This window comes from Molossus molossus, unplaced genomic scaffold (genome assembly GCF_014108415.1).
Source record: "Molossus molossus isolate mMolMol1 unplaced genomic scaffold, mMolMol1.p scaffold_m16_p_8, whole genome shotgun sequence".
NCBI classification, from domain to species: Eukaryota; Metazoa; Chordata; class Mammalia; order Chiroptera; family Molossidae; genus Molossus; species Molossus molossus.
In genome coordinates, this window is record NW_023425402.1 from 1,337,161 (window position 1) to 1,364,952 (window position 27,792).

Sequence of the window (27,792 nt, forward strand, 5' to 3'; positions counted from 1 at the left end):
TTAAAGAGATTGTCCATGAAGATGTTTAAGCAGAATAAAAAAGACAATACCAACAAGAATTAGAAAATAAAATACGTTAAGACAATATTTTTATTGTGCATAAGATTTAAGACTCCACCCTGAACAACTGAAATCACTCCCAGCCATGTATTAGGGTTGTCCCGCCCCGGAGTCAGCGCCAGGCAGGGAGATTCTCAAGCTACCAGCTCATTCAGCTCCTTCCCGTCACACATGTTCACAGCACCCCGGCTTCCCCATCCACACATCTCCAACCCCCCAGTCTCTTCTTCCTTCCTTCTCAGCCCTCAGCTGTCACTGTTTGTCCAGCCCTGGAGCGGCCTCATTTCTTTGGATTAAAGGTCACAGGTCACCCCCACGCCCTGCCTCCGCCTGGGATGCTCGCCCAGCAGCCCAGCACAGGGTTGAGACGGTGCTAGTTCTCCCCCCCCAGCCCAGCTACTTGGCGCATTTCTTCCCACGTGTTCCTTTCATGTCTCCATCTCAGGGGGGGACCAACGGATCAGGAAAAAGAGTTCCCCCAAGAGTTGAGTATGTTCCTTGAGCTATGGTTTATGGCCATACTCCCCTCACCCCCTGATCTCCAGGATGGAGATGCCCCTCCTCTGAACTCCCCTGACACCCTTGTCACACCCCTACACAGTACCCATCACCTGTTGCTATAATTTCCTCTTCATGTCTGTCTTTTCCCACACACTCCTTCAGACAAGGGTCATGTGTTTTGTTTGTTTGTTTTTCTTTTTTTTGTCGTTGTTCAGATAGAGTGGGAAAAAGAGAGAGAGAGAGAAACATCGACGTGAAAGAGACACATCGAGTGGCTGCCACCCACACGACCGACCAGGGCCGGGGACAAACTACAACCAAGGTACATGCCCTAGCGAGAACCGAACCCGGGTCTCTCCGGACCGCAGGCCGACGCTCTAACCGCTGAGCCAAACCGGCCAGGGCTCTTTTCTTTTTTTATATCACCAATGACTACCATTCTGCTGGGCTCAGAATTAACACACAATACATGTTTCTTGAGACTAGGAGTAAATGAACCCTAATATTTTCGGAAGAAAACAAGATGAAGAGAGGTGAGACGCCCTGCCGCAGACAGCCCAGTTGCTTGGTCCAAGGCAGTGAGCAGACCCAAGCCTTGCGGCTGCTCGTCGGTCCTCCTCCTGCACAGCTACTTCTGCCGGGGGTGCTGGTGAGGGCACCCTGACTGTGTACTGGGCACTGAGCAAAGGCCTTGATCGCAGATCGAAGATCATCCCTCCTTGTCCTTGCCCAAGTCTTGACTCCATTATATCATCTAAAACAGTAGTTTCTGTCTCAGATCTTCCAGGGCCCAGCCAGGGCTCAGGGCCATGCGGCCTTCACTTGGAGCGGCAGAGGAAGGTAACTTCACCGCGTCAGGAGCACAGGGAGAAACTGGACCCTCGGCCCCAGAGCCCAAAGAAGGGGAACACCTTCTGGGTGAAGGAGGCAGTGAAGGTGTAGATGGGCTCCTGGGTGACAGCGTTGACAAAGGTCACCCAGCCCACCTCGTAATCCAGAGACACCCGCACCTGTCGCGGCGGCTCCTGCAGGGCTAGACGCACGGGGAAGGAGCCCAGGGCCGAGACGAAGCCCCACGCCAGCCTCACGGCCCACACCCCGTCCTCCGGCCGCAGCCGCAGCTCCCCTTTCCGCCGCACGTCCTCACCAACCACGCCCACGAGGCAGCTGCCCCCGTGGGCCAAGTCCACACTCACCACCCAGGTGTGTCTTCCCCCGGTGAAGCCACCGTGGGCCAGGACACAGGTGGCCCGGTCAAAACGCTGGGGGTTGTCTGGCGAGTTCTGCCATTTGTAGGAGAACCGAGCCTGCCGGTGGTCCTCAGACAGGAGGAGCTTGGGGTGGGAAGTCTGCGGGTCTAGAGAGATGCGCGCTGTGGGAAAGAAACCAGAAGGGACACAGATGTCAGCAGACACGTCGTCTCTTGCGGAAGACCCAAAAGTGCCCCGGCACCCACCTCCGCGGACCAGCACCTGGGGCCGCGCACCCGTGAGCAACAGGCGCTCAGGGTTCACCCCAGAACACCTGAATCTCTTTTTAACAAGGTCCGCAGGCGATGTGCGTGCACGTGGAGCCCCAGAGGCCTGCGCCAGAGGGTGTCCTGCTGCCCGGGCTGTGCTCTGGGCCTCTGGAGGCGTCGACGCCCACAGCTGGACACACGGGTCCCCTCCTGGACCTGGGGCCGGAGGACCGGGCCGCAGACTCTCCCCTCTCCGCCCACACCTGCGGTCATTCGGGCTCTGCTCCGGTCATTCTGCCTCAGTAAGTCTAAAACCGTCAGTCTAGGGACTACTTTCTAACAACAAACGTGTCTGTAGACCCCTGCACATTGTGACTTCAGTACCATAAATTGGAACAAAGTGATCAATTCAGATATGTGCATGGGTTAGAGTCCCTTCAACAACTCTGTGGCTTTTCCAGGTCTTCCGCTGAGTGAACAACCACCTCCAGTGGGGTCCACTCTGTTCATTTCTTCCCCCACTGGCTGCCTCCTTCAGACACTGCAAAGGAGTAGGGGCAACCCCCACGGTTCTAAGAGTGTGATTCTAAACCCAGATCAAAGTTCCCCTCCTCCAGGACGTCTTCCCTGATACACCTGGTCTCATTTTTATTTAATCATTCTACCCTCTAATCATGTGTAGATCAGAACAGGTACTTAATGCCAGGTAGGTGGTAAGTCAGTGCTTTGTTCTCAGGCAAGTCTGCAGAGGTAGTGTGTGTGTGTGTGTGTGTGTGTGTGTGTGTATTTGAGTCGTTCTCAATTTTAGATTCCTCTCTCCCTCCCATCCAGATGCAGGCTGCTCACCTGGTTCATAGTCCAACTCAAAGCAGAGATTTTCTGTAAAGAGGGAAGAAAGCAGGATGAGATTCCATTAGTCTCATAAAAACCATAGACCAGTTAATGATGGAGAAACTGAGGCCCAAAGAAGGGAAGAGACGGAGAAGAACGAGGGCTGGAACCCTCCAGACCCGTGACCTGGACTTGAGCTTGCCAGAGTCCCTGGAACTCGCTGGGGCACACTGGTTCTGACCCAGCGGGCCGGGTCCCTGAGAATCTGCATGTCTAACGAGCTCACAGGAGCTGCTGCTGGTCGGGAGCCCACTTCAAGGCCCGCTCCCCTCGCCCTGAGCAGAGCCGAGGATATAATAAATGCTCAAGAAATACCGGCTTACCGAATGGGTAAGTGGGCTAATTTACTTCTTGTTCTGCGTGGAAACTTTCGGGATTGTCAAAGATCAGTCTTTGATCAGAGTAAAACTGCTTCACTGCCAGGCCACTGGGAGCAGAGCAGGCAGAGCGGTGACACTTCTGTGGGTTAGTGTCCTGAAACCAGCGGCGTCGTTCACGCTGCCAGGTGGGGGAGGTGTTGACAGAGAGCCACATTCCTGACTGTCCAGCCCTCCACACCCTCTCCTCCCACTCCCGCCCCGAAAGGGGCACGGTCCCCACAGGGCGGCTGCCTCGGGACCAGCCGGACTGGGAAGCCAGGGACGGAGTCAGCTACCACAGGCCGGAGAGAGATTGTTGCTGTTATTAACTAAGTGTTCATCTTCAAAAACCTATCATACTACAAATGCTTCTATAGTATGAAAGTACTTGAGAATAATAGATTTTCTTAATCATTATCTTTCTTTTCAATTTAATTTTAAAAACTTTTATTTTGACATCACCATTTATCCCCTCTATACCCTCTTCTACATCCATGCTCCACCCCCCACAAATAACTGTTGTCCCTGTCGAGTTCTCTATTTTTTGCTCAATGCCCCACCCCCAACAACCCACCCCACTGCCACCAGAGCTGCCTGCCTGCTCTCTAGCTATGTGTCTGTCTCCGTTTTGCTTGGTAGTTCAGTCTGTTCATTAAATTGCAGCTATGAGTGAAATCCTATGGTACGTGTCTTTCTCTGACTGGCTTCTTTCCCTTGGCTTGTTCTCCAGGTCCAGTCATGCTGTCACAAAAGGTAAACGTTTCTTCCTAATCATTATCGTTCTAATTGCGTAATGCCCATTGACCAGATTTGTGGTTTTCACTCAGTTAAATTTTTTTTCCAGACATCTTCACCTTTATTATTTCTTTTTACTATCACATCCTCATAAAGTTCTGCAAATGAGGACACCAAGGCACTGGGGGGGTGAGAGCCTCTCCAGGGGTGACCTGTGCTGGGTGACGCCTGGGGAAGCTTACCCAGGAACATCTTCATCTCCCTCTGCAGCGGGAGTGCCTGCTGGGGGAAGTCCCGAATCCTCTGGCCCAGCTCAGGGGACACAGCCTCTGGTTTTCGGCACTTTCTGGTTTCACATCTAGGAGCACAGAATGATGGCCTTGGGCATCCTCCTCTCACGATCCCTGCAGGCTCGGCCAGTCACCTTCCTCTCCCGGGGCACAGAGGAGCCAGTTCCCACAGGACGGACCTCACTGCCCGCCCTTGGGCAGTGCTGCAGGTGTGTTTTTCTACCGCCGTATGTGGGAATGCATTTGAGTAAGCGAAAGTGTACATGTGAAATTTTATCCTAAATGTGAGCATGTCATAAATGTGTGTGGCACTAACTGGGCTTGTGGTGCATGTGGTGTATTAGGTGGGAAAGGAGAGGAACTACAGCTCTTACCTTATTAAAGTGCTTCTGATATTCTAGGAGGAGAGAGAGAGGAAGCAGGGATTCAGTTTCCACCTCCCCTCTCCCCCCTTTCTGATAACTAGTAAAGACAAAATACCGTATTCCTAGCCTGGATACAGGGAAAGGATACCAGATCCACAGAGGCACAGCATTGCCAACCAATGAGGCTTCTGGGGTCACAGAGCCCAGCCCCTTTCGTTTATAGCTCCAGAAGGGGAAGTAACCTGCCCCTGCTGCCAGAGGCAAAGGCAAGTCCCACCCAAGGCCTCCTGTTCTCAGTCCTGCGTGTCCCCGAATCATGCTGCCTTCTGATGCTTTGCGGGGACCCCAATATCGCCGCTCCAGTGGGAGGAGGTGAAATAGGCCAGGAAGAACTTCCCGACAGGGACAGCACAGAGAAGAGTTTGCCTTGGGAGAGACAGCTGACACCTGTTTGCACAGCACCTGATGCGTTCACTTGCACTCACTGTTGCACCATCACAAAACCCTGTGAAGTGGGGAAGGAGAGTGTCTTCCCTACTTGATGGAGAGACTGAGACCAGGGAAGCAAGGACTAGAACTCAGAATTTCCGGTCTGTGGCCTCTCTTTCACTGGGGATGCACAGATGTGTGAGTGGAGGAGACACGGCTCAGACAAAGTGAAGGTGCAAGAGGAAGCCCAGGCCGGCGGCGCGGGGCAGGTCTCACCGTCAGGAGTTCCTTGGCCGGTCTCTCCTTTTTCTCCTCCAGCTCTGTGATCAGGGCGCTAAACCGGCACATCTCCCCAGTGACCAGGGCATCAAACTCATCCCGTTGCTTCAGGATGTCCTCATCCAGCCTCTCCAACTGGGCTAAAAGGACGCTGTGCTGCCCCTCCAAGAACCGGCTCAGAGATGCAAACTCAGAAATCACTCTTTGTCTCTTGGTGGCCACCTGAGTCTGAGGGGACCAGAAGAAAGGCCAGCAGGAGGTTACTCCTCCTCCTTTTCCTCTTCCTTCTTGTTTTTCCTTAGTTCTCTCCCATCTCCCTCTGGCCCAGATCCACATCCTCCAAGGTTCAGTGGTAAAATCAGAGCCCCTGCCTCCCCTCTCCCAGGTCCCCAGACATGGAAGGGCAGCAGACTCCCTTCCACCTGCCGCACCGCTGCAGGAAGCGATACTGGCCAGTGTTGCCGCAGAGGAATGGAGGGAGGCGCAGGGGACACGCTACCTCCCGCCTTTCTTAGACACGCTATGTGCACGGCCCTGAGCTGCAGTACAGGCTCAGTCTCGTGTCAGTCTTCACAGAAATTCCAGGAGGTAGTACAAAAAGGTAATCTCCACAGAAATATAAACAGAATAGAGTTGCTAGAAGTCAGAGCTAGTTAGTGTCAGAGTCAGGGTGCAAACTCAGAATGACAGCAAAGCCCATGGCTGTGGTACTGGGTTTCAAGGAGGCCCTGGTCCCTGAGGAGGGGGTGGCTCGTGGGGGACATCCTACCTGGAGGACTTGTATCCTTTGATTTTCCCTTGACTGAATTTCTTGAATCTCCTCTCTCTCTTTTCTTAGACACTCAAGACACTTCTGTATCTGTTCCTGGAGAGAAGGAGCATAAGACATTTGAGACGGAAACAAGGTCTGCTACAGGCTTTCATCTCATCCGAACCCCTGCCTCCGGGAAGGGACCCCCCGGGGAAGGAGCTGTCCCTCAGCTGGCAGTGCCTGGGCCTTAATTGTCCTGATTTATTTTGCCGTTGGTAAGTGGAATCTGGGATCTGTCCTGAGCTTGGTATGCCCGTCTTTGAAAGTATTCCAACTTTCTCCAATGCCTCAAGGGAGCACACCCAAACAACCCTCTCATATGAATGGAATCAGTTTTCCGAGTATGATTCAGAAGCAGAGAAGAAACTTGGATAATGCAAATCAACCAGTGAGCTGTTTTAAAATTGCTTGCTCTAGAATAGAGATAGGAACAGGTATACACGCGTACATGTTCATATAGGTGAATCTGGAAGTACATATAAAACTCTCAGCATCAAATACTAAATAACTGACACATACACTCCCTTATACTAAAAACAATACCCAACAACAAAACCCAGCACACACTCCTTTATGACAGATACAGTTACACACCACATATAGTTACTTAACTTGCATATATACAAATGCCAACTGATTCACAGCCGGAGCACTCAAACGGTTACACCGACACACTCAAGCAGGAAACACACGTGGACACGCACATCCGTGCCGTCGTCCCCTCAGTGCAAACACACGCCCTGGACGCACACACTCGCCTCTGGTCACTCATCCAGGCGACAGTATTCACTAAGCTCCGCTCCTATACTGCCCATAAGTGAGCAGCACAGAGCAGCTTCAATACGACCCTCGCAGGCCCGGCTCCGCCGCCTGGGTGAGACGGGAGTCGGGAGATGGAGCCTGGCTCCTCAGGGACCCAGATCATCCACAGCCCCGCTCGGCCGAGTGGCCGGCCCAGCCCGGCAGCCCGGCGGCCTCCTACCCGGTAGGGCCCGGCGGCCTCCTCCAGGAAGCGCACGGTGTGTGCGCGGTGCTCGGCGGCCGCCCGGCACACCACGCACAGCTGCGCCTCGTCGTCCTCGCAGAAGAAGTAGACCTTCTCCCCGTGCTGCGGGCAGGCGTCCTCCTCGGCGGGCCCCGAGCGCGCCTTGTGGCGCTGGATGTTCTCCACCACGCTGGCCAGCTGCCAGTTGGGCCGGAAGCCCCCGGGCCGGAAAGGCTCCTTGCAGAGTGGGCAGGCGGGGAGCTCCTCCGGGGCCGGGCCCGGGACCTCACAGTACCGGGTGAGGCAGCCACGGCAGAAGTTGTGGCCGCAGTCGATGGTGACCGGCTCCCTGAGGGAGCCCTGGCAGATGGGACAGTTGACCTCCTCTTCCAGGCTGGTCACAAAGGTGGCCGAGGCCATGGTGCTGCTGCGCCCGGGGCCCCTCAAGGCCACCCTCTCTGCTGGCTGAGGAGGAAGGGCTGGGAGAACAGTGAGGACTGTCGCACTCACGCCAGGGCGCCCTCTGCCCCTGTTGGCCGGGGCTCTGCCGTCCTCCTCCCCCGGAACGGACACACACCTCGGACAGCAGAGAGCACAGGGAGCAGAGGTGAGGGAGGAAGCCGGGGTCACAGCGTTCCAGAGATGACCTCAGTTCTCTCTGCACCGGCGTCCGTGGCCTGGGACCTGCCGTTTCTCACCCGTGCAGGCAGACACTTGGGCAGGGGGAATAGGTGCTGTCTCACCGTCCACAGTGGGCAGAGATCGTTCTTCTTGTGGGGGCAGGAGGGAGAGCCTGACCCAGCCCAGCCTCCCTGCCTGCTGTCTCTGCGGAGATGAGAGGTATCAGCCAGCCCAGGGGGGTGTGGGGACCAAGATAAGGTGGCTGTGCCCACAGAACATGCACAGGCCACTTCGCCAGTGATGCCCGGGGCCTGCCCCAGGCTCCCAGACAGGTGCCTGGGTGGGGGAGGAGAAGGAAAACGGCAGCAGCCAGCCTTTACTTATGATGACTACAGTCCTCACACTGTGACACCAGTGCTTTCAGGGTTAGCTGGGCTCCATCGGGTAATTTCCAAGGCGGACAGGCCGGGCGGGGTGTGAAGACCATGCGAGCCGCAGGTGCAGTTGGAACCGTTCTCGTAGGCATGATCTAAAATGTAAAAAGTGAAGACAATTTTAATATCTTATTTGGTGTCAAACATTATCATCGTATTATAATCATTATAAAAATTAGGACTGGTGCTGTCGCACTTGGACTGGCCGGCCGGGCAGGATGGCTCCAGGGCCGCCCTCCAGGCTGGCGGGCGGGGGCTGGAGGGAAGGCTGTGCCCGAGCAGCTGCCACAAAGGCAGTGCAGCAGGTTGGGGCTGACCATCGCCCAGAATGGAAGGAGTTGTGTTCGGTTTTGGTCAGAGGTGCAGGGAGTGGCTGAAGAACTGTGGTTGTTTGGTCATTGTCTTGCTGGGAGTCTTGGAAGAGTACAGGCTGGAAGTTGGCCAATGAGCCAGGACAGGTGGGACAGGGAAACTGAGGCAGGGCTGAACAAACTGGCAGAGCAATTACAGCAGACACAGACGGCCCCTCCCTAGGGTAACAGCGAGGCCTCAGCTGTATTTCAGCCCCAGGCCCAGAAAAGCTGAAAAACCATGTGGGGGCACCAGGACCAGCTGCGCTGACCAACAACCCCCTGTCCTGACACTGACCAATCAGTGAGGACCGACCCTGAAGGACACACCTGGAGAACTAATGAACAGTCTGCTGAACCCTCCCCTGTGGTCCCGCCCCCCCCCCCAAGAGAGGGATGAAATCCTCAAGACAAAGGCCCCAGTGGGAGCTCCCCTCCCGGGAGCAGTCTGTGCCTTCCCCACCCCCATCGTCCCCCACGGGCAGCATCTCCTAGACTCGGAGGGACCCACAATGCTTGCAACCAGGGCAGCAGTTCATCCCAGACAAACCCCCTGAGCCTGGCCCCAAGGTCCCCTTTTCTCTGACCTCAGTGAGCCGAAGCAGCCCAGCCTGGGCTCCTTTCCCAGCCCTTCCTCGGTTCACTGTCCCCAGCTTTCATACACGTGTGTGGGAAGCCAGCTCATGTGACAAAGTCTGAGAGCAAGGTTTACAGAGTAACCTGTGAAAGGCTCTGGAGCGCTCTCTTTATTTTCAGGGAGTCTGGTTATCTAGGGGTTAAAGCAAATATGATAGTGCCTGCAAGACGAAGCTGGAGGAAAGAGAAGCTAGCCCAAGGTTAGAAGATTAAGCAGGAATGCAAGGCAAAGATAACTTGGCTGGGAAAATAGGGAGCCAGGATTTGTAATTAGGACACGAGCAAAAATTCCGAGAACTTAAACAATATGTGCTTATGCAATTTATGTAATCTTATGCTATAAATGTAGGCTTAAAAATAAACTCGGGGCGACAGTCTCTCTGTCAGCCCTCCCGATCCCATTCTTTGTTGTCTGTCTTTTCTCAGTCCTCACTCCCCCTTCGGGACCATTCGATCTTGTCCGCAGGCCCCACAAGTGGCGCGGGAACAGGGACCTGACACGGGGACGAAGGGAAGGACCCTGCTGGAAGAAGACGCGTCGAGAAGTTAAGAGGTAAGCAGGGAGAGAGAGAGTCAGGAGTAAGAAATCCTGGGACAAGGCAGTAGCCGTATGCTTTTTGTACATATGCTTAAGAATATGCTACAGGCTTGAGGAGTCAGGGTCGGTAAGAACCAACGAGAAAAATTTGAGGGATCTATAGAAGAGGTTTGTCCCTGGTTCCCAGAAGAAGGTATTGTAAATTTAGTAACTCGGGAGAGAGTGAGAGAAAAACTTCAAGACCATTATACTGCTCACGGTCCGGCTAGGATTCCAGTCGATACTTTTTTCTTGTGGGCATTACTTAGAGACTGCTTGGACCCCCGTCCTGAGGGAGAGGGGGTAGGTGCTAAGAGAGAAGACAAGTCTAAGGAAAAGGTTGAACTTAGTTCGCCTCCTGAGGAAGGTACACTTCCTCCTCAGTATTCTGTGGCAGTGAAACATACTGCAGGAGAAATCCAAGGGCCAACGCATGAGGATCCTCTTGCGGGACCGAGTCCAGAAGGCCGGCGGGTGAGAGGAGGCTGCCTCTCCAGGGTGACTGGGCTGCTGGCCTTGCAGCTACAGCCGCCAGTCGGGGCAAGAATGAGCCAGGAAGGTTAGAAGGGGAAGTGAAAGGCCTGCAGGCTGTGTGTAAACTGACTATGCAAATTCAAGAAAAAAGAAGGGCCCCTCTATCCGGGGATGAGATTGCCCCTAGGCCGCCAACTCCAGTCATAGCTATGGTACAAAAGCCTCCCACATGGCCCCTTAAGCCAGACCTGGAGGCTCTCTCACCACGACAAAGGTCAATAGAACATGCAAACAGCATAGGAGAGGACACCCAAGGCTTCTCTTTGGCTTTTCCTGTAATGGAGCAGAGAGATGTGCAGGGGAACTTGCAGAGAGTGCACCAGGCTATTCCGTTCAAGCAGTTAAAAGGACTAAAGGTGGCTTGTGCACAGCATGGCCCTACTGCCCCCTTTCCCTTGGCCTTACTGCAGTCAGTGGCTACTGATGCACTCCCACCTAGTGATTGGAAGCAATTGTGTAAGGCACGTCTCTCAGGAGGTGACTATTTGTTGTGGAAATCTGAATACTCAGAGCAATGCCATGCGACAGCAGAAATGAATAGAGCAAGGTATCCCAGCTTCATATGAGATGCTTTCAGGAGAAGGGCAGTATCAGGCAATGAATCAACAATTGAATGATAACCCAGGAGTATATGCTCAGATTGGTTCTGCAGCCTTAAGAGCGTGGAGAAAGCTGCCGGCTGCTAGATGAACCACAGAAGATTTGTCAAAGATTAGGCAAGGACCAGGTGGGCCATTTCAGGGTTTTGTATCAATTGCTCCAGGCAGCTGGAAGATTAATAGGAAACGGAGAGGCAGGGATGATGTGAGTTAAACAATTGGCATATGAAAATGCTAACTCTGCTTGTCAGGCAGCATTGAGACCATTTCGAGAGAAAGGAGACTTATCTGATTATATTCGATCATGTGCAGACATTGGGCCTTCTTATGTGCAAGGGGTTGCCCTCGCTGCTGCTTTACAAGGAAAAAGTGTCAAGGAAATCTTATTCCAACAACAGAAAGGGAAAGGTCGCTCAGGCAAACCCCCAGAAAGCTGTTTTGGATGCGGACAGATTGGGCACCTGGTAAACAATGCCCTCGAGACAGCCACACGGAGGGACTGGAGAGAGACAGCCTGGGCTGTGTCCGCGACGCAGCGGGGCCAGCACTGGGCCACGAGTGCAGATCTACACAAGATGTCCTGGGAAGTCCTCTTCCCCGCTGCAGGGAAACGGGAGGGGGGCAGCCCCAGGCCCCGCAGCAATGTTATGGGGCCCTCCAGGCGCTTGTGCCTCAAGGAGGTATGTCAGGGACCCCTGCCGCGCCACCCCAGGCAGCGCAGGGTTGGACCTCGGTCCCTCCACCTACACAGTATCAACCCCTGAAATGGGAGTTCAAGCATTGCATACCGGGGTTTACGGGCCCTCCCCCTGCTACTATAGGATTTATTTTGGGGTGTAGTAGTGCTACCTTGAAGGGAATTCATGTAGCCCCGGGAGTAATTGATGAGGATTATACGTGAGAAATTAAGATAATGATTCACTCTCCTTCGTCAGTATCAGTCATTCGGGACTCCCAGGGGTGGCACAGTCGATATTGTTACCTTGTGTTAAGCAAGAGCAGGAAAGCAAAGGGAAGACTACAGGGAATGAGGGATCTGGGTCATCAGATGCATATTGGATACAGGAAATCAAAGAACAGCGACCAGAATTACACTCATGGGTTAATGGGCAAAAATTCAAAGGAATTCTTGATACCGGAGCTGATGTCTCGGTAATCACGAAAGCTCATTGGCCCGAGAGCTGGCCTAAGCGAGAGACTATGACTCAGCTTCAGGGAGTTGGACAAACTCGATCCCCTTTGCCAAGCAGTGACCTACTGCACTGGAGAGATGGTGAAGGGCATGCAGGTGATTCCAGCCTTATGCAATTCCAGGCCTGCCAGCTAACTCGTGGGAAGGGACATTGTGAGTAAGTTGGGGGTTTATACTATAGTCCCAATGAGGTAGTTAGCCAACAAATGTTTGATCAGGAAATGTTGCCCACTCAAGGGTTGGGAAAGGATGGTCAAGGGTTACAACAGCCTATTGTCACTGAGCAGCGTATGTCACGAGCTGGGCTGGGGTATTTTTAGGGCGGGGGATCATTGCTCCTTCTGTACCCCATGCTGATGCCATTACTTGGAAAAGGATGAGCCAGTGTGGGTAGACCAATGGCCCCTGTCAGCCGAGAAGATACTGGCCGCTGAACAGCTGGTGCAGGAGCAACTAGACCGCGGCCATATTGCACCTTCTAACTCCCCATGGAACTCTCCTATTTTGTAATAAAAAAGAAATCAGGGAAATGTAGACTCTTGCAAGACTTGAGAAAAGTTAATGAAACTATGGAATTGATGGGAGTTTTGCAACCTGGACTCCCTCTTCCAGCTGCCATACCAGTAGACACCTATACGATTACAATAGACTTGGAAGACTGTCTATACTATACCTTTAGATGCCAGTGATACCAAGAGATTTGCTTTTAGTGTTCCCTCTACCAATTTCAAGGAAACTGTGAAAAGATTCGAGTGGCTCGTCCTGCCTCAAGGCAGGCGAACAGTGCAACTCTCTGCCAAAGCTTGTTGCTCAGCCAGTTTCCCACGTTCGGAAAACATTTTCCGAGGTGTATATCATTCACTACATGGATGACATTTTGCTCGTGCATAAATATGAAGGAATGTTGTTACCAGCTTATGGCCAGCTACAGTTGGCACTTAAGGAGTAGGCTTGGCCATTGCTCCAGAGAAGGTACAGCGAGCGCCGCCTCTCTCGTACTTGGGACACCTGCTGCACCAGCAGCCATTACCCCTCAGAAAGTACAGCTAGGAAAAGATCACCTACATACTCTAAATGACTTTCAGAAGTTATTGGGGGTATTAATTGGCTCAGACCTTCTTTGGGAATCTCTACGGGACAGTTAAAACCTCTCTTTGATGTATTAAAAGGAGATTCCTCCCCTCTTTCTAAAAGGGAAATTACCGCAGAGGGGCACCAGGCTCTGGAGTTAGTTGAATCTGCCATAAGCAGTCAGCAAATAAAGTACTTCAACTCCAAACTACCGTGGGCTGCTTATGCGCTTGCACAGCTCCCACTCCCACGGCTGTTCTCTGGCAAGAAGGGCTTTTGCTTCGGATTCATCTTCCAGTGTCTCCTAATAGAATATTAACTCCTTACTATGATGCAATAGCTCAAGTGATACAGCTAATAAGATAAGAGTCCCGAAAATATTTCGGGCAAGAACCTCCATTAATATGAGAGCCGTATACCCGTATGCAGGTTAATTGGCTCTTTCAAAATTCAGACTCATGGATGAGAGCCTTTGCACACTATAGAGGTCAGGTAGATAATCATTATCCTGGACATAAATTGCTGCAGTTCGCACAGAGGCATTCACTGATATTTCCTAAAATTGTTGGTGCTCACCCTTTGCCTGAGGGGTTGTTAATTTTCACCAACGGCTCCTCCAATGGACGAGCCGCCTATTCAATTGAAAGCCAAGTACATTCAGTTAGCACACCCCCAGCCTCAGCTCAAACTGTTGAAGCAGTTCACTTGGTTTTGAATAAAGTCACAGGGCAAAAATTTAATTTATATTCAGTCATTATGTTGTGAACACCTTACAAATTTTGGAAACTGTTGCCTCTATAGAAACTGTTAATAATGAAATTCAAGCTTTATTCCAATCTATTCAGCAAAAATTAAGAAACCGCAGTCAACCTTGTTATGCTGGTCATCTACGAGCTCATACAGGACTCCCAGGCCACTGGCAGAAGGTAATGTAGTAGTAGATTCAGCGACTAGGCAAGTCTTCCTCACTCGGGAACGCTGGCTCAGCAATCTCATGCCATACATCATCAAAACAGCTCTGGCCTCTGTCTGCAATTTAAAATCAGCTGGGAGGCTGCCAGACAAATAGTTAAACATTGTGCAACCTGCCCTCTAACTCAACCTGCTCCTCCATTAGGAGTAAACCCAAGAGGCCTTATTCCGAATCAAATATGGCAAATGGATGTTACCCACGTTCCTGAATTTGGAAAACAAAAGTATATACATGTAATTATTGATACTTTTTCAGGGTTTATAGTTGCCACTCCACAGACAGGAGAGGCAACTAAACATGTAATTGCCCACTGCCTTAAATGCTTTTCAATTCTAGGAATACCTAAAGTCATTAAGACTGACAACGGCTTGGGATACACTAGTCAGACATTTCAAAAATTCCGTGCCAAATTTACTATTCAACATAAGACTGGAATTCCTTATAATCCTCAAGGACAAGGAATTGTAGAGAGAGCTCATGGAACCCTTAAGGTTCAAATTGAAAAAATAAAAAAGGGGGAGTTATACCCTAGGTCACCATCGAATATTATCAATCATGCTCTCTTTATTATTAATTTTTAAAATTTGGATCGGTATGGTCAGTCCACTGCAGACCGGCCCTGGCACCCTCAGACACAGGAAACATATGCCCAGGTCCGATGGAAGGACCCTCTCACCAATGCACGGCAGGGGCCAGATCCCGTATTAATTGGGGGGCGAGGGCATGTTTGTGTTTTTCCACAGGATGCCGAGGTGGCCACCAGAGAGGCTTGTCAGGTCCGCCGGGATACCTGGAAAAATGGCTGAGGCAGTTGAGGCTGAGTGAGGATGGGGTGCAGCCACAGGCCTTCAGCACCAGAAGTGTCACACGCCTGCCTGGGGACAGACAAAGAAGCTGGCCCCTGAAGCGAAGCTCTGGTGGAGGCCTCAGCAGCCTCTGACTCTGACGAACTTACTCCTGGCCGTGGTATATAAAGTCTCAGGAACTACTAAAGCAATTTGGGACTAGTCACAGGACGATCAAACCTCCTGGACCTGAGGTTTAGCTCAAGGGGCATGGAAAATTACCTCTGGACGATGGCAGGACGGACTTTGGCGACTTGCTGCCTCCATGGGAGATTCTCTGGGTCAGAGACACCTGATGGCGAAATTCGAAAGGGGCGTGGTTCCGGAATCCTGCAGGCACCTCAGCACCTGAAAATATAACGGCTTGTGTACCTGAACCTTGGGTTTTTGTGATTGGGAAAACTAACATTACTATTGACGGGGCACGATATAATGTAACTTGTTTGAATTGCAACCTAACCAACTGTATAAATAATGTCCCTAGAGGGACCCAAGTTCTGGTGGCACATCAACCTTCATTCATAATGCTACCAGTAAATATTTCAGAACCATGGTATTCTGAAAAAGGACTTCAGGTTTTAGAAGAAATAAAAAGGGGGTTCAGCCCTGGCCGGTTTAACTCAGCGGTTAGAGTGTCGGCCTGCGGTCCAGAGAGACCCGGGTTCAGTTCCCGCTAGGAGCATGTACTTCGGTTGCAGTTTGTCCCCAGCTCTAGTTGGGTCATGCTGGTGGCAGCCACTAGATGTGTCCCTTTCACGTCGATGTTTCTCTCTCCCTCCCTCCCGCTCTATCTGAATAAAAAATGAAAAATAAAAGGGGGGAGGGTTCAGTAGACCCCGCCACTTTATTGGGCTACTAATTGCGGGTACAGCGGCCCTAGTCACCATTGTTGCCACGGCAGCTACGGCAGCGATGGCCTTAAGTCAGTCCATCCAGACGGGACATAATGAGCTGTCCAAAAATGTTACAACTGCTTTAGGTGCTCAAGAGGATATAGATAAGAAATTAGCCGAAAAAATAAATGCTCTGTTTGATGTGATACAATATATAGGACAGGAGTTAGAAGCTGTGAAAATTAGAATGCAGCTACAATGTCATGCAAAGTATCATTGGATTTGTATTTTACCTAAACAATACATGATAGTCAGATTGCCTGGGAAAAGATACAATCTCATTTGCAAGGTATATGGCATAATGCTAATGAATCAATGGATATACTCCAGCTTCACCAAGAAATACAGGCAATGGCTGAAGCTGAGCCATTAAAATTTGATGCTGCTAAAGCAGCTGAATCATTTTTGAATCAATTTCTAGCCCAAGTGCCGTCCACTGCAAGCTTACAACATATTTTGATAGGGTTGCTCTTTTTGGCTGGAATTGTGCTTGTAATACTTTGTGTCTTTCCTTCTTTAGCACATCAAATTGTGAAAATGCTTGTAGAATTAGGAGCAAATTTGCATAAAATGAAATTCGTGTGACAAAGTCCGAGAGCAAGGTTTACAAAGTAACTTGCGAAAGGCTCTGCAGCTCTCTCTTACCTTTTCAGGGAGTTTGGTTATCTAGGGGTTAAAGCAAATATTATAGCGCCTGCAAGAGGAAGCTGGAGAAAAGAGAAGCTAGCCCAAGGTTAGTAGTTGAAATTAAGCAGGAATGTAAAGCAAAGATAACTTGGCTGGGAAAATAGGGAGCCAGGATTTGTAATCAGGACATGAGAAAAAATTCCAAGAATTTAAACAATATATGCTTTTGCAGCTTATGAAATCTTATGCTATAAATGTAGGCTTAAAAATAAACTCGAGGCGACAGTCTCTCTGTCAGCCCTCCCGATCCCATCCTTTGTTGTCTGTCTTTTCTCAGTCCTCACTCCCCCTTCGGGACCATTTGACATTGTGGGCAGGCTCCAAAATTCACCTGGGCCCATGTTGTGAAACTTTTCCTGCACAAAGTCAAGAACCCACACGCTACCAGCTGGCCCCAGGCAGACCCGCTCAGGGCAGGTCCCCTTTCCCGTCACAGGCAAACTCAGATTGACACCATCTCTGTGGCTGTCTATCTCTGTGACGTTTCCTTCTCTGTAAAATGAAGGCAATCATACCTTCCCCCAAGGGTTGTCACCAGATTGGATATAATGATGTGAAATGTGTTATGTAAATATGGTTGAGGAAGTTTATCTCATTGACTAATTGAGTTTTCTAACGTTTATCAACATGAATCATGTGTATTATGGTTTCTTGCCTCCTCCCACCTGTAGTCAGTGAAGTACAGTGTCACCAGAACTCCTGGGGAAACCGGTGCTGGGGGGGCGGGGGATTAGGACTTTAGGGGAGACCAGCCTGCAGGTGAAGTAAGGCAAAGAAAGGAGGGCAGAGGAGGGAACCCATGAGCAATCGCCCATCGGACCTGGGCATCTGCACAGGGCGAGTCTGGAGGTCGACACCTGCAGCTGGGGCTGGACTTTGCACGCTGTGGGCGAGCCAGGTGTGCATGGCTCCCACCTGCTCAGTTGAGCAGGAAGCAGCGTCTCCTCCCCAATTCTCCCCACCCCACTGTGATCAAGGGTGGGGTTCCAGGAAACCCTATCTCCCTATGACCTCATGACATGCTATGTTCCCACTCCAGGGACTGGAGGGGCCAGAAGGTGTGGAGAACAGGGTGGCCAGGCCCCTGCTGGGAATGCTGGGTAATCCTGAGATGCCTTGGAGTTTGGACCTGCTTTGCTGATGGGTGGTGGCCAGGGCTCCTGGAAGTACAAGAGGTGGAACCAGGTGGCTTCCCTGCTAGACATTCTTTTCCTCTGTGACTCATGCAAAGTGGCTCAATTTCATTGAAAGGGACTTTGTGTGGCCTGAGGCAGAGGCCTGCGTGGATGGGCTGGGGACCGCACCGGAATGCCCTCAACCTCCTCCCGCGCGGAGGCCGCCTGTCCTGCCTGCCAGAGGCCACTGAAGGACGCAGTGACCCCCAGCTGTGGACACACCTTCTGCCCACGGTGCTTACCCCCATCTTACTACATGGGGGCACAGCACTCTGGCCGGGTCCTGCTCTGTCCCCTCTGCAAGGAGGAAGAGAAGACAGAGACCTTTGTGGCCCCTGTGCCACTGGGCCCTCTGGGGGAGACTTACTGCGCGGAGCATGGGGAGAAGATCTACTTCTTCTGTGAGAATGACACCGAGTTCCTCTGTGTGCTGTGCAGGGAAGGCCCGGCCCACCAGGCCCACGCGGTGGGCTTCCTGGACAGCGCCATCCAGCCCTACCGGGTAAGGAGCTTGACGGTGGCCTGGGCCTGTCTAGGGCAGGGCGGTGAGTGTCACAGCGGAAGGAATGGGGAACTGGGCGAGGGCATGGCCCACATCAGAGGGTCCCAAGGCTGTTGGACATTGGAGGATTCCCAGGCTGCAGGGCCTGGCCTCACTGGGTGTGTGGTCAGTCACAGTGGGCCCCATGGTAATGGAGCACAAAGAATTGTAGCCATGGCTTCATCTCTGTGGAAGGAAAAAGATCCTCAGTGCAGGGCAGGACCTCCTGCAGGTTAGAGGCTGGGGGAGCCTGGCTGGGAATGCGAGTGATCCCCAAGGCCCTGACCGGGGGCTCAGAGGGGCGAGGGCCCGGCCAACACTGCTCTTCTATTTGAGGGAGGCCGGCAGGGCAGCAGCGCGTCTGGTCTGGGGACACTGCCCATTCCTGCCTGCCTCTCGGGCCTCTCAGCACCGTCACCAGGTCTAGAAGCAGTTTCCTCAGAAGCACCTCTCGGGTCTCTCACTGCATTATCCCCACAACCACCAAATTCAAGCTCTCACCACCCGTCACCAGACCTGGTGTGGTCTCCAATGCTTTCCCTGTCTTCACGGTCCTCTTTTCAACCACTCTCCAAATCTGTCGTCAGATTTCCTAAAACACAAAGCCAGTTGTGCCGCCCCTCCTCACAATTCCTCCATGGATCCCCAGTGCTGTTCCCAAGGCCCGTGTCCGCAGCAAGCGTCCCGGGCGTTCGCAGCTGGGCCTGCTCCTGCCCACGTCTTCCATGGCTGCCCTTCCCAAGGCCCGGTGTGGCCAGCAGACTGATCGGTATGCACCTGCTGTCTTCTGAATTGTTTTCCTCTTTCTTGCTTCTAATACTTTTCACATGTAGTTTCTTTCTCCTAGAATGCTCTCCTCTCTCTAGCCTCACTTTTTTTTTTTTTTTTACAATTTTCACACATTTTTAATTACGTTTTTATTGATTTTTTTTTTTTAGGGAGAGAAAGAAACATAGAAACATCCACATGAGAGAGAAACATGGATCGGCTGCCTCCTGCACGCCCCCTACTGGGGATCGGGCCCACAGCCCAGGCCTGTGCCCTGACCGAGAATCCAACAGGGACCTCTCAGTCCATGGGACGACGCTCCATCCACGGAGCCACACTGGCCAGGCAATTTTCACAATTTTTAAGTGTACAATTTAGGGGCATTAAGCTCTCTCCTTCCCTTCTCTTATCCTACTGGAAATGTATCTTCTGAGGCCCACTGTGAATGCTGTTTGCTTTCTAAAGCCCTGCCCGCGTCCCTGCAGGCAGAATGTCCCCTCCTCTGTGTCTTCATCTCAATTGTGTGCTCACTGCAACTGTTGCATTTGCCTGCCTGTATTTTAACCCTGTAACTGACCCCTTCCCTGGATGGTGATCTCTGCAGGGACAAGGACTGGCCTCTTCATCTTCTCGGCACTCCGTGGTGTACCAAGAACAGGGTGGACTCATAATAGCTGTGAGTTGAATTACAAATTAAGCCACCTCCTTCTGCCCATTTTTCTCCCCAAGGACCGTCTCCGAAGCCGGCTGGAAGCTCTGCGCGGGGAGAGAGATGCGATGGAGGACGTGAAGGGTCGGGCAGACCAGAAGCTCCACGTGCTGCTGGTAAAGAGCCACTGGCTCCTTGGGGTTTCCCAGCAGGCTCTGTGGACGCTCGTTGTCTGCTGTCTGGCCGAAAAGAACTGGGAAGCTGTTCCCATCACCCCTGCCTCCGCACAAGGGCATTTTGGGGTTAAAAGTGTGGAACCCCAGAACATCAGAGCTGGAAGTGGCTTTGACATCTAATCCAAGGTCCATCTCACCAATTAGAGCTTCACAATCAGAAAACTGAAGTCCAGAAAAGTGATGACCAACCCTGAGGCCGAATGGCAAAGCCTGCGTTTAAGATGGAATAGCGAGCACCCGGGTGTCTCGACCCTAGACCTTGCTCTTCCCACGGCAGTCTGCCTGCCTGAGCACAGTGCTTCCCAACGAGGCGCTGAGGGCGGGAGGTGTGCCTCCTGGCCCTGACCACCGGCTCGCCTGAGGACAGGGCAGTGATGTGGCTGTGTCGGGCTTCTTCCCCGTCTCTCCTTGTGCTACGAACTTATCCAGGAGGAAATCTGCAGTGTGAGATTTCTGGTACCCCTACTATGGAGAAAGAGTTCGGGGACAGAAAGGTCTCTCCAGAACCCCTCAACTCCCAGCAAAGTATTCCCTGTAGATGGTGACCTCAGTGGCTAAGATCAGTGCCTTATACTCTTCCCATAAGTTGTGTTGATTCTAGTTACAGCTTCCTCTCACTTCAATTGTTCCCTAAAAAATGACTATATGCATCTCCACCTGCCCCTAGGGAACATATGGTTGGGTGAGAATGGTATCAGAGATGTGGAAGGATTTTTGAAAAGTTGAACACAGCTCTGAGGGCATAATGCAGCATTATTTTTAATTTTTTTTTCTTTATTGATTTTTTTTTCAAGAGAGAGAGATAGAAACATCAGTGAGAGAGAACATCGAATGACTGCCTCCTGCATGCCCCGCACTAGGAATCTGGCCCACAATCTGGGCATGTGCCCTGACCGGGAATTGAACCGGTAACTTGGTGCAGGGTCGACACTCAATCACTGACCCACACCAGCCGGGCTTTGGCATTATTTTTAGACTCTCTAGGTAAAACAAGAGCATAGCCCTCATTGTTGGTAAGTTTGTCCTGAAACCTACCTACTTCTACCTAGTGGTTATTGGGAGAATGCATCTGGAACTAGTTACGCTCTATTCCTCTTAATCAACAGTAAGCGCACAGATGATGGGCCTGGAGGCCAGCTCTGCGAGCTTCACCTGACCGCTCTGTCTCTACCCCTTTGCAGAGCCAGATCGAAAGCAGGAAGCAGCAGGTGGAAGCAGCTTTTGAGAGGCTGCAGCAGGGGCTGAGGGAGCAGCAGTGTTTCCTGCTGGCCAGGCTGAGTGAGCTGCAGCAGCAAGTCTGGGAGGAGAGGGACAAGTACATCTCCACGGTCACTGAGGAGGTCGCCCGGCTTGGAACCCAGGTCAAGGAGCTGGAGGAGAAATGTCAGTGGCCAGCAAATGAGCTTCTACAAGTGAGGGACACCCACCACTTCATGGAATAGGAGAGGGTCCACAGGAGGGGACACTGTGCTGAGGACCGGAAGGTGCTGGAGAGAGGCAGGGAAGGGAAGTGGAGATTATTTCTAACGGGAGGAACTGGTGGTTATCAGGTTCCCTTCTCCCAGAGGGGTTACCGAGATGCAGACCCCAAAAGGGTGGCCGCCTTGCCCATGCACTGTGCTCATGTCAAGGGCTTTGGAGTCAGAGGTTCATAGGTTTGAGTGTCGGTCCCTCCACCCTGGCAAGTCTTGTAAACTCTATAAACATGGAGATAACACTAGCACCTCCCTCATAGGGTTGCTGCAAAGATAAGAAATAATCCATGCAAAATGCTTAGCATGGTCCCAGGCTCACAGAAAAATCTCAGTAAATGGTGCCTGTTGTGATTATCCTTCTATTTTCCTGTTTCACACCAGGTCTGGCTGGTAACTCACAAGGCCAGGTTCCTGCTCTCCACCATCCCTTGAATGCTGGAAGCAAGACACACCCCCAGGATAAGGCTCAGACAGAGAAACCAGTTCAGTTAGCAGGGAGGCATGATGAGCAAGGGCAGTCTCGTGAGTGGGTAATTAAACAGATGCTCCAAGGAGGACAGTTTGGAGCCAGTGTGCTAAGAAAGGTTGTGCAGAATCTCTGATGGGAAGGATGTGTGAACACTGAGTGCATGTTCTTCTTCTTTCCTAGGACGTCAGAGTCAGCCAGAGCAGGTAGGCCCACTCCCTGCCTCACTTGGGTGAACTTGGAGACTGAAGGGGAGGGGCACACAAGCAAAGCCATCAGGGGCTGCGTCTCATTCACTCACACACAGACAGCAAGACTTGAAGGTGTGCATTTGAAAAATTTCTTTTTTAAACTGACTTGTATTGGAGACACATTATTTCCCCTAGAAGTGAAGTTAAAAATAATAATCATATTATTTTGTTTTGTTTTACATCTTTATTGTTAAGGGTATTACAGATGTCTCCCCCATTTTCTCCTCCATTGCCCCCCTCCTCCCGGTTCCCATCCCTTCCCACCCTACAGTCTATGTCTGTGGCAATTCACATATGCATGTAAGTTCAATAATCATATTTTAAGACTGATCTGGGAACTTCTATTTAATTCCTGAAATTCTTAGTACTTGAGTCAGTATTTAACACTATTTAAAATGTAATCCTAAGGGGAAATATTTTGTGTAGAATATGATACGCACACAACCTAGGAAGACCAGCCTGTTCTTTCTGTCATTTTTCCCATTCACCATCCCTGTGTCTTCAGAATTTCAAGGTTCCTCTCAAAGGATAGGCGCCGGGAGCTGAGCAGCCTTGTAAACATGCGCTGTGTTCCCTTCCTCTTGGCTCTGAGCACGAGCAGTCTGCCTGGGGGAGCAGAGACACGATGACCAGGGAACTTTTCATGTGCTGTGTCCCAAGCGTCTATGAATCAGGAAGTTTCTCTAAACATATTTTTCAAAGAGTGTTAGAGATTTAGATTGAGGAGGGCCTCCAAGGTCTTCCAGTCTGATGAAGAAGCTGAGACCCAGGTTCTCACTCGCTCAAGGTCACACAGCAAGCGATGAGCAAGGGCTGAGCTAAAATCAGAATCGACGAGGCTTTTTAACTGTAACGTATGTTTTTCCTCCACCTCCTCCCCAATCCCTTTCTCCTTGTAATGAGCAGCATACAAATTAGAAATACTTTAAGGCTGGTTTTCAAACAGTACCAACCTCTAAGTGCTAATAGGGGTAATGATCTCTCTTGTTTCTGTCCCTACAGGCCCAAACACTCTCTTAAAAGTTCTACCTATAATTCTTGAGTGGATACCATTAGGCCTTCCAGGTCTAACTGAAATGCCTCTTGCTTTAGTAGCTATACATTTCTAGCAAAGACAAAGAGAAGATACTATAGACACGAACATTCTTTCGTCTGATTTCAGCCTCACCTGGTGTATACCATCCAAACATTTGTTTTGAAAATTGGTCCAATTTTCTTCAGGTGTGAGATAAAGACTTTTGTGAGTCCAGAGGCCATTTCTCCTGAACTTGTCAAGAAGATCCGAGATCTGCACAGGAAAATTCTCACCCTCCCAGAGCTGATGAGTACCTTCTCAGGTGGGGGAGGGGCAACGGCGTCCCTCATTCCCAGTAGATGCCCTTGTGTCTTCCATCCTTCTCCATGTTTCCTCACCTCAAACCCTGGTTCCAGAGGTCCTCCCTCCCTTAAACCTTCCCTTGGTGACTCCACTTTACGCAGGGGAACCATTCCCTAGAGATCTCCTGTCCCCGAGTCTAGGAAAGTGAGGCCCGATTCTCTTTCATTAGACCATCCCTGTCCTCACATGACTCCCAGGACACACTGCCTTTGGAGTGCCTATGGGAAATAAGTCACAGACCTTTTTGTTTCTGCTTCCCTCAGAAAACTTGGTGTGCCACCTGGAAACAGATTCAGGTAAACAGCCGGGGGCTTCGGGAGCGGTTTCTCATTCATCCACTCAGCCAAGGCAGCAAACAGGAGCTCGGGAGCCTGCCGCCCCGGCTGTTCCAGATCTTGCTCCTTGGTTAACCACTTTGTCCCAGTTTCTTCATCTATAAAATGGAAAGTATAGTAATACCCTCCCCCCAAGTAGCTGTGAGGTAAATTAATTATGCAAAAAGCTTAGTATATTGCCCTGGCCAGTTTGGCTCAGCGGTTGGAGCATCGGCCTGCAGACCAGAGAGTCCTGGGTTCAGTCCCCGCTAGGGGAACGTACCAAAAAAAAAAAAAGCTTAGTATAGTGCCTGACATATAGTAAGTGCTCAATTAACGTTAGTTACTTCTATAGATATTATTTATTCAAAAGTATTTATCAAGCCTGTTTTTTTGCCCAGCATTGTGCTGACTTGAGGAAATATTGTAAAAATGTTTGGTACTTAATTTAGAAACTACTTACACAAGCATCACCTCCTTCTCCTTCTCAAGCTTAATGTGCAGAAAACTCAGCTGGGCATCTTTTGAAAACACAGATTCTGGCTCAGATGGTCGGTGATGGGGCTCAAGATTCTGCATTTCCACCAAGCCCCAGGCAAAGGGGAGGCTTTTGGTCCATGGCTGCACATTGAGTAGCAAAACCTTGAGCATCAGGGATGTCCTCATGGACCGAAAGGGGAAACTGAGGTTCAGAGAAGCCGGCCAACGGCAGGCTGCACAGGCGGGTGCTCTTTCTGCTCCTGGGCATTTTCGGTGCCTGCAGCTCTGTGCATGTCGCGCTCTGCTCCCTCTAGGGATCGTCACTCTGGACCCTCAGACCGCCAGCCGGAGCCTGGTGTTCGCAGCGGACAGGAAGTCAGTGAGGTGCACCCGGCACAAGCAGAGCCTGCCCAACCCCCCCCCCCCCCCCCCGCGCTCCCAGAGCCTCTCGGCTTCTCCTCAGGGCGCCACCGCGGGCAGGTGGCAGTGCAGCTGGGGGGCTGCACTGAGCGGGGGGGTGGCGATGGAGGCGGTGAAAAGGAGTGGGGAGCAGGGCCTGGGCAGTGCCCAGGGCGTCTGGGCCGTGGTCATCTCGCACCGTAAGTGCTGAGCCGGTACCTGCCTGGGCACCGACCTGCCGCTGGGCGACGTCCCGCGCAGCATGTCCTGTCGCCCTGGACCTCGAGGCAGGGCGGGTGAGCCTGCTCAACGCCGACACCCAGGCGCCCATCTTCACTTTCACCGCCTCCTTCTCTGGCAGAGTCTTTCTTTCCTTTGCTGTCTGGACAAAGGGTTCCTGCCTTACTTCGAAAGGCTGAGCTGGGGCGTCCACAGGGCCGTGCAGCTGAGAAAGCCGCCCGGACCCAGCTGCCCACCCCCCTGCCCTGGGCCGCTCGGTGGGCGCGGCAGAAGGGTGGGCGCGGGCAGAAGGGCGGGCGCGGCAGAAGGGCGGGCGCGGGCAGAAGGGCGGGCGCGGGCAGAAGGGAGGGCGCGGCAGAAGGGAGGGCGCGGGCAGAAGGGCGGGCGCGGCAGGGCAGAAGGGAGGGCGCAGCAGAAGGGAGGGCGCGGGCAGAAGGGAGGGCGCGGCAGAAGGGCGGGCGCGGGCAGAAGGGCGGGCGCGGCAGAAGAGGGCGCGGCAGAAGGGCGGGCGCGGCAGAAGAGGGCGCGGCAGAAGGGCGGGCGCGGCAGAAGAGGGCGCGGCAGAAGAGGGCGCGGCAGAAGGGCGGGCGCGGCAGAAGGGCGGGCGCGGCAGAAGGGAGGGCAAGGCGGAAGGGAGGGCGCGGGCAGAAGGGAGGGCGCGGCAGAAGGGAGGGCGCGGCAGAAGGGAGGGCGCGGGCAGAAGGGAGGGCGCGGCAGAAGGGCGGGCGCGGCAGGGCAGAAGGGCGGGCGCGGGCAGAAGGGCGGGCGCGGCAGAAGGGCGGGCGCGGCAGAAGGGCGGGCGCGGGCAGAAGGGCGGGCGCGGCAGGGCAGAAGGGAGGGCGCGGGCAGAAGGGCGGACGCGGCAGAAGGGCGGGCGCGGCAGAAGGGAGGGCGCGGCGAAAGGGAGGGCGCGGGCAGAAGGGAGGGCGCGGCGGAAGGGAGGGCGCGGGCAGAATAGGGCGCGGGCAGAAGGGAGGGCGCGGCAGAAGGGAGGGCGCGGCAGAAGGGAGGGCGCGGGCAGAAGGGAGGGCGCGGCAGAAGGGCGGGCGCGGCAGGGCAGAAGGGCGGGCGCGGGCAGAAGGGCGGGCGCGGGCAGAAGGGAGGGCGCGGGCAGAAGGGAGGGCGCGGCAGAAGGGCGGGCGCGGGCAGAAGGGCGGGCGCGGGCAGAAGGGCGGGCGCGGCAGAAGGGAGGGCGCGGGCAGAAGGGAGGGCGCGGCAGAAGGGAGGGCGCGGGCAGAAGGGCGGGCGCGGGCAGAAGGGCGGGCGCGGCAGAAGGGCGGGCGCGGGCAGAAGGGAGGGCGCGGGAAGAAGAGGGCGCGGCAGAAGGGCGGGCGCGGCAGAAGGGCGGGCACGGGCAGAAGGGCGGGCGCGGGCAGAAGGGAGGGCGCGGCAGAAGGGAGGGCGCGGGCAGAATAGGGCGCGGGCAGAAGGGAGGGCGCGGCAGAAGGGCGGGCGCGGCAGGGCAGAAGGGCGGGCGCGGGCAGAAGGGTGGGTGGGGGCAGAAGGGAGGGCGCGGCAGAAGGGCGGGCGCGGGCAGAAGAGGGCGCGGCAGAAGGGCGGGCGCGGCAGGGCAGAAGGGTGGGTGGGGGCAGAAGGGAGGGCGCGGGCAGAAGGGCGGGCGCGGCAGAAGGGAGGGCGCGGGCAGAAGGGAGGGCACGGCAGAAGGGCGGGCGCGGGCAGAAGAGGGCGCGGCAGAAGGGCGGGCGCGGGCAGAAGGGCGGGCGCGGCAGAAGGGCGGGCGCGGGCAGAAGGGCGGGCGCGGGCAGAAGGGCGGGCGCGGGCAGAAGGGCGGGCGCGGGCAGAAGGGCGGGCGCGGGCAGAAGGGAGGGCGCGGCAGAAGGGAGGGCGCGGGCAGAAGGGCGGGCGCGGCAGGGCAGAAGGGAGGGCGCAGCAGAAGGGAGGGCGCGGGCAGAAGGGCGGGCGCGGGCAGAAGGGCGGGCGCGGCAGAAGAGGGCGCGGCAGAAGGGCGGGTGCGGGCAGAAGGGCGGGCGCGGGAAGAAGAGGGCGCGGCAGAAGGGCGGGCGCGGGCAGAAGGGAGGGCGCGGGCAGAAGGGAGGGCGCGGCAGAAGGGAGGGCGCGGGCAGAAGGGCGGGCGCGGGCAGAAGGGAGGGCGCGGCAGAAGGGCGGGCGCGGGCAGAAGGGAGGGCGCGGGCAGAAGGGAGGGCGCGGGCAGAAGGGCGGGCGCGGCAGAAGGGAGGGCGCGGGAAGAAGAGGGCGCGGCAGAAGGGCGGGCACGGGCAGAAGGGCGGGCGCGGCAGAAGGGCGGGTGCGGCAGAAGGGCGGGCGCGGCGGAAGGGAGGGCGCGGGCAGAATAGGGCGCGGGCAGAAGGGAGGGCGCGGGCAGAAGGGCGGGCGCGGCAGAAGGGCGGGTGCGGCAGAAGGGCGGGCGCGGCGGAAGGGAGGGCGCGGGCAGAATAGGGCGCGGGCAGAAGGGAGGGCGCGGCAGAAGGGAGGGCGCGGCAGAAGGGCGGGCGCGGCAGGGCAGAAGGGCGGGCGCGGGCAGAAGGGCGGGCGCGGGCAGAAGGGCGGGCGCGGCGGAAGGGAGGGCGCGGGCAGAATAGGGCGCGGGCAGAAGGGAGGGCGCGGCAGAAGGGCGGGCGCGGCAGGGCAGAAGGGCGGGCGCGGGCGAAGGGCGGGCGCGGCAGAAGGGAGGGCGCAGGCAGAAGGGAGGGCGCGGCAGAAGGGAGGGCGCGGGCAGAAGGGCGGGCGCGGCAGGGCAGAAGGGAGGGCGCAGCAGAAGGGAGGGCGCGGGCAGAAGGGCGGGCGCGGCAGGGCAGAAGGGAGGGCGCGGGCAGAAGGGAGGGCGCGGGCAGAAGGGCGGGCGCGGGCAGAAGGGCGGGCGCG

At 54.2% G+C, this 27,792-nt stretch overlaps 2 protein-coding genes and 2 long non-coding RNA genes across 7 annotated transcripts; 2 read left to right on the forward strand and 2 right to left on the reverse strand.

The window, feature by feature from the left end:
- Window positions 1–887: 887 nt before the first annotated feature.
- Window positions 888–8,119, reverse strand: TRIM10 (tripartite motif containing 10). Of its 3 annotated transcripts, XM_036247905.1 has the most exons (8): window positions 7,742–8,119; window positions 7,162–7,643; window positions 6,138–6,233; window positions 5,366–5,596; window positions 4,670–4,692; window positions 4,248–4,363; window positions 2,867–2,899; window positions 888–1,933 (listed from the first exon to the last, which is right to left on the reverse strand). In XM_036247905.1, the coding sequence occupies exons 2-8, from the start codon at window positions 7,582–7,584 to the stop codon at window positions 1,416–1,418; spliced, it is 1,440 nt and encodes a 479-aa protein (XP_036103798.1). In that variant the 5' UTR covers window positions 7,585–7,643; window positions 7,742–8,119; the 3' UTR covers window positions 888–1,415. The 3 variants fall into 3 exon arrangements, with proteins under 3 accessions (XP_036103798.1, XP_036103797.1, XP_036103799.1); XM_036247904.1 differs by having other exon boundaries at window positions 7,162–8,119; XM_036247906.1 differs by lacking the exon at window positions 5,366–5,596 and having other exon boundaries at window positions 7,162–8,119.
- LOC118620875 lies at window positions 8,094–15,666 on the forward strand. Of its 2 annotated transcripts, none has more exons than XR_004957558.1 (4): window positions 8,094–8,283; window positions 9,672–9,758; window positions 14,024–14,104; window positions 14,872–15,666. It is a non-coding gene; the product is annotated as an uncharacterized LOC118620875 (long non-coding RNA). The 2 variants fall into 2 exon arrangements; XR_004957559.1 differs by having other exon boundaries at window positions 14,895–15,666.
- Window positions 15,667–17,884: 2,218 nt separating this feature from the next.
- On the forward strand, window positions 17,885–25,127 carry TRIM15 (tripartite motif containing 15). The gene is given in 10 exon segments (XM_036247907.1): window positions 17,885–18,253; window positions 19,790–19,885; window positions 21,127–21,357; window positions 22,070–22,092; window positions 23,359–23,474; window positions 23,779–23,811; window positions 24,624–24,728; window positions 24,731–24,819; window positions 24,821–24,976; window positions 24,978–25,127. Coding segments are annotated over 10 exon segments (1,368 nt in total).
- Window positions 23,782–24,992, reverse strand: LOC118620876. Its single transcript, XR_004957560.1, has 3 exons — window positions 24,944–24,992; window positions 24,293–24,661; window positions 23,782–23,948 (listed from the first exon to the last, which is right to left on the reverse strand). It is a non-coding gene; the product is annotated as an uncharacterized LOC118620876 (long non-coding RNA).
- Window positions 25,128–27,792: the final 2,665 nt, after the last annotated feature.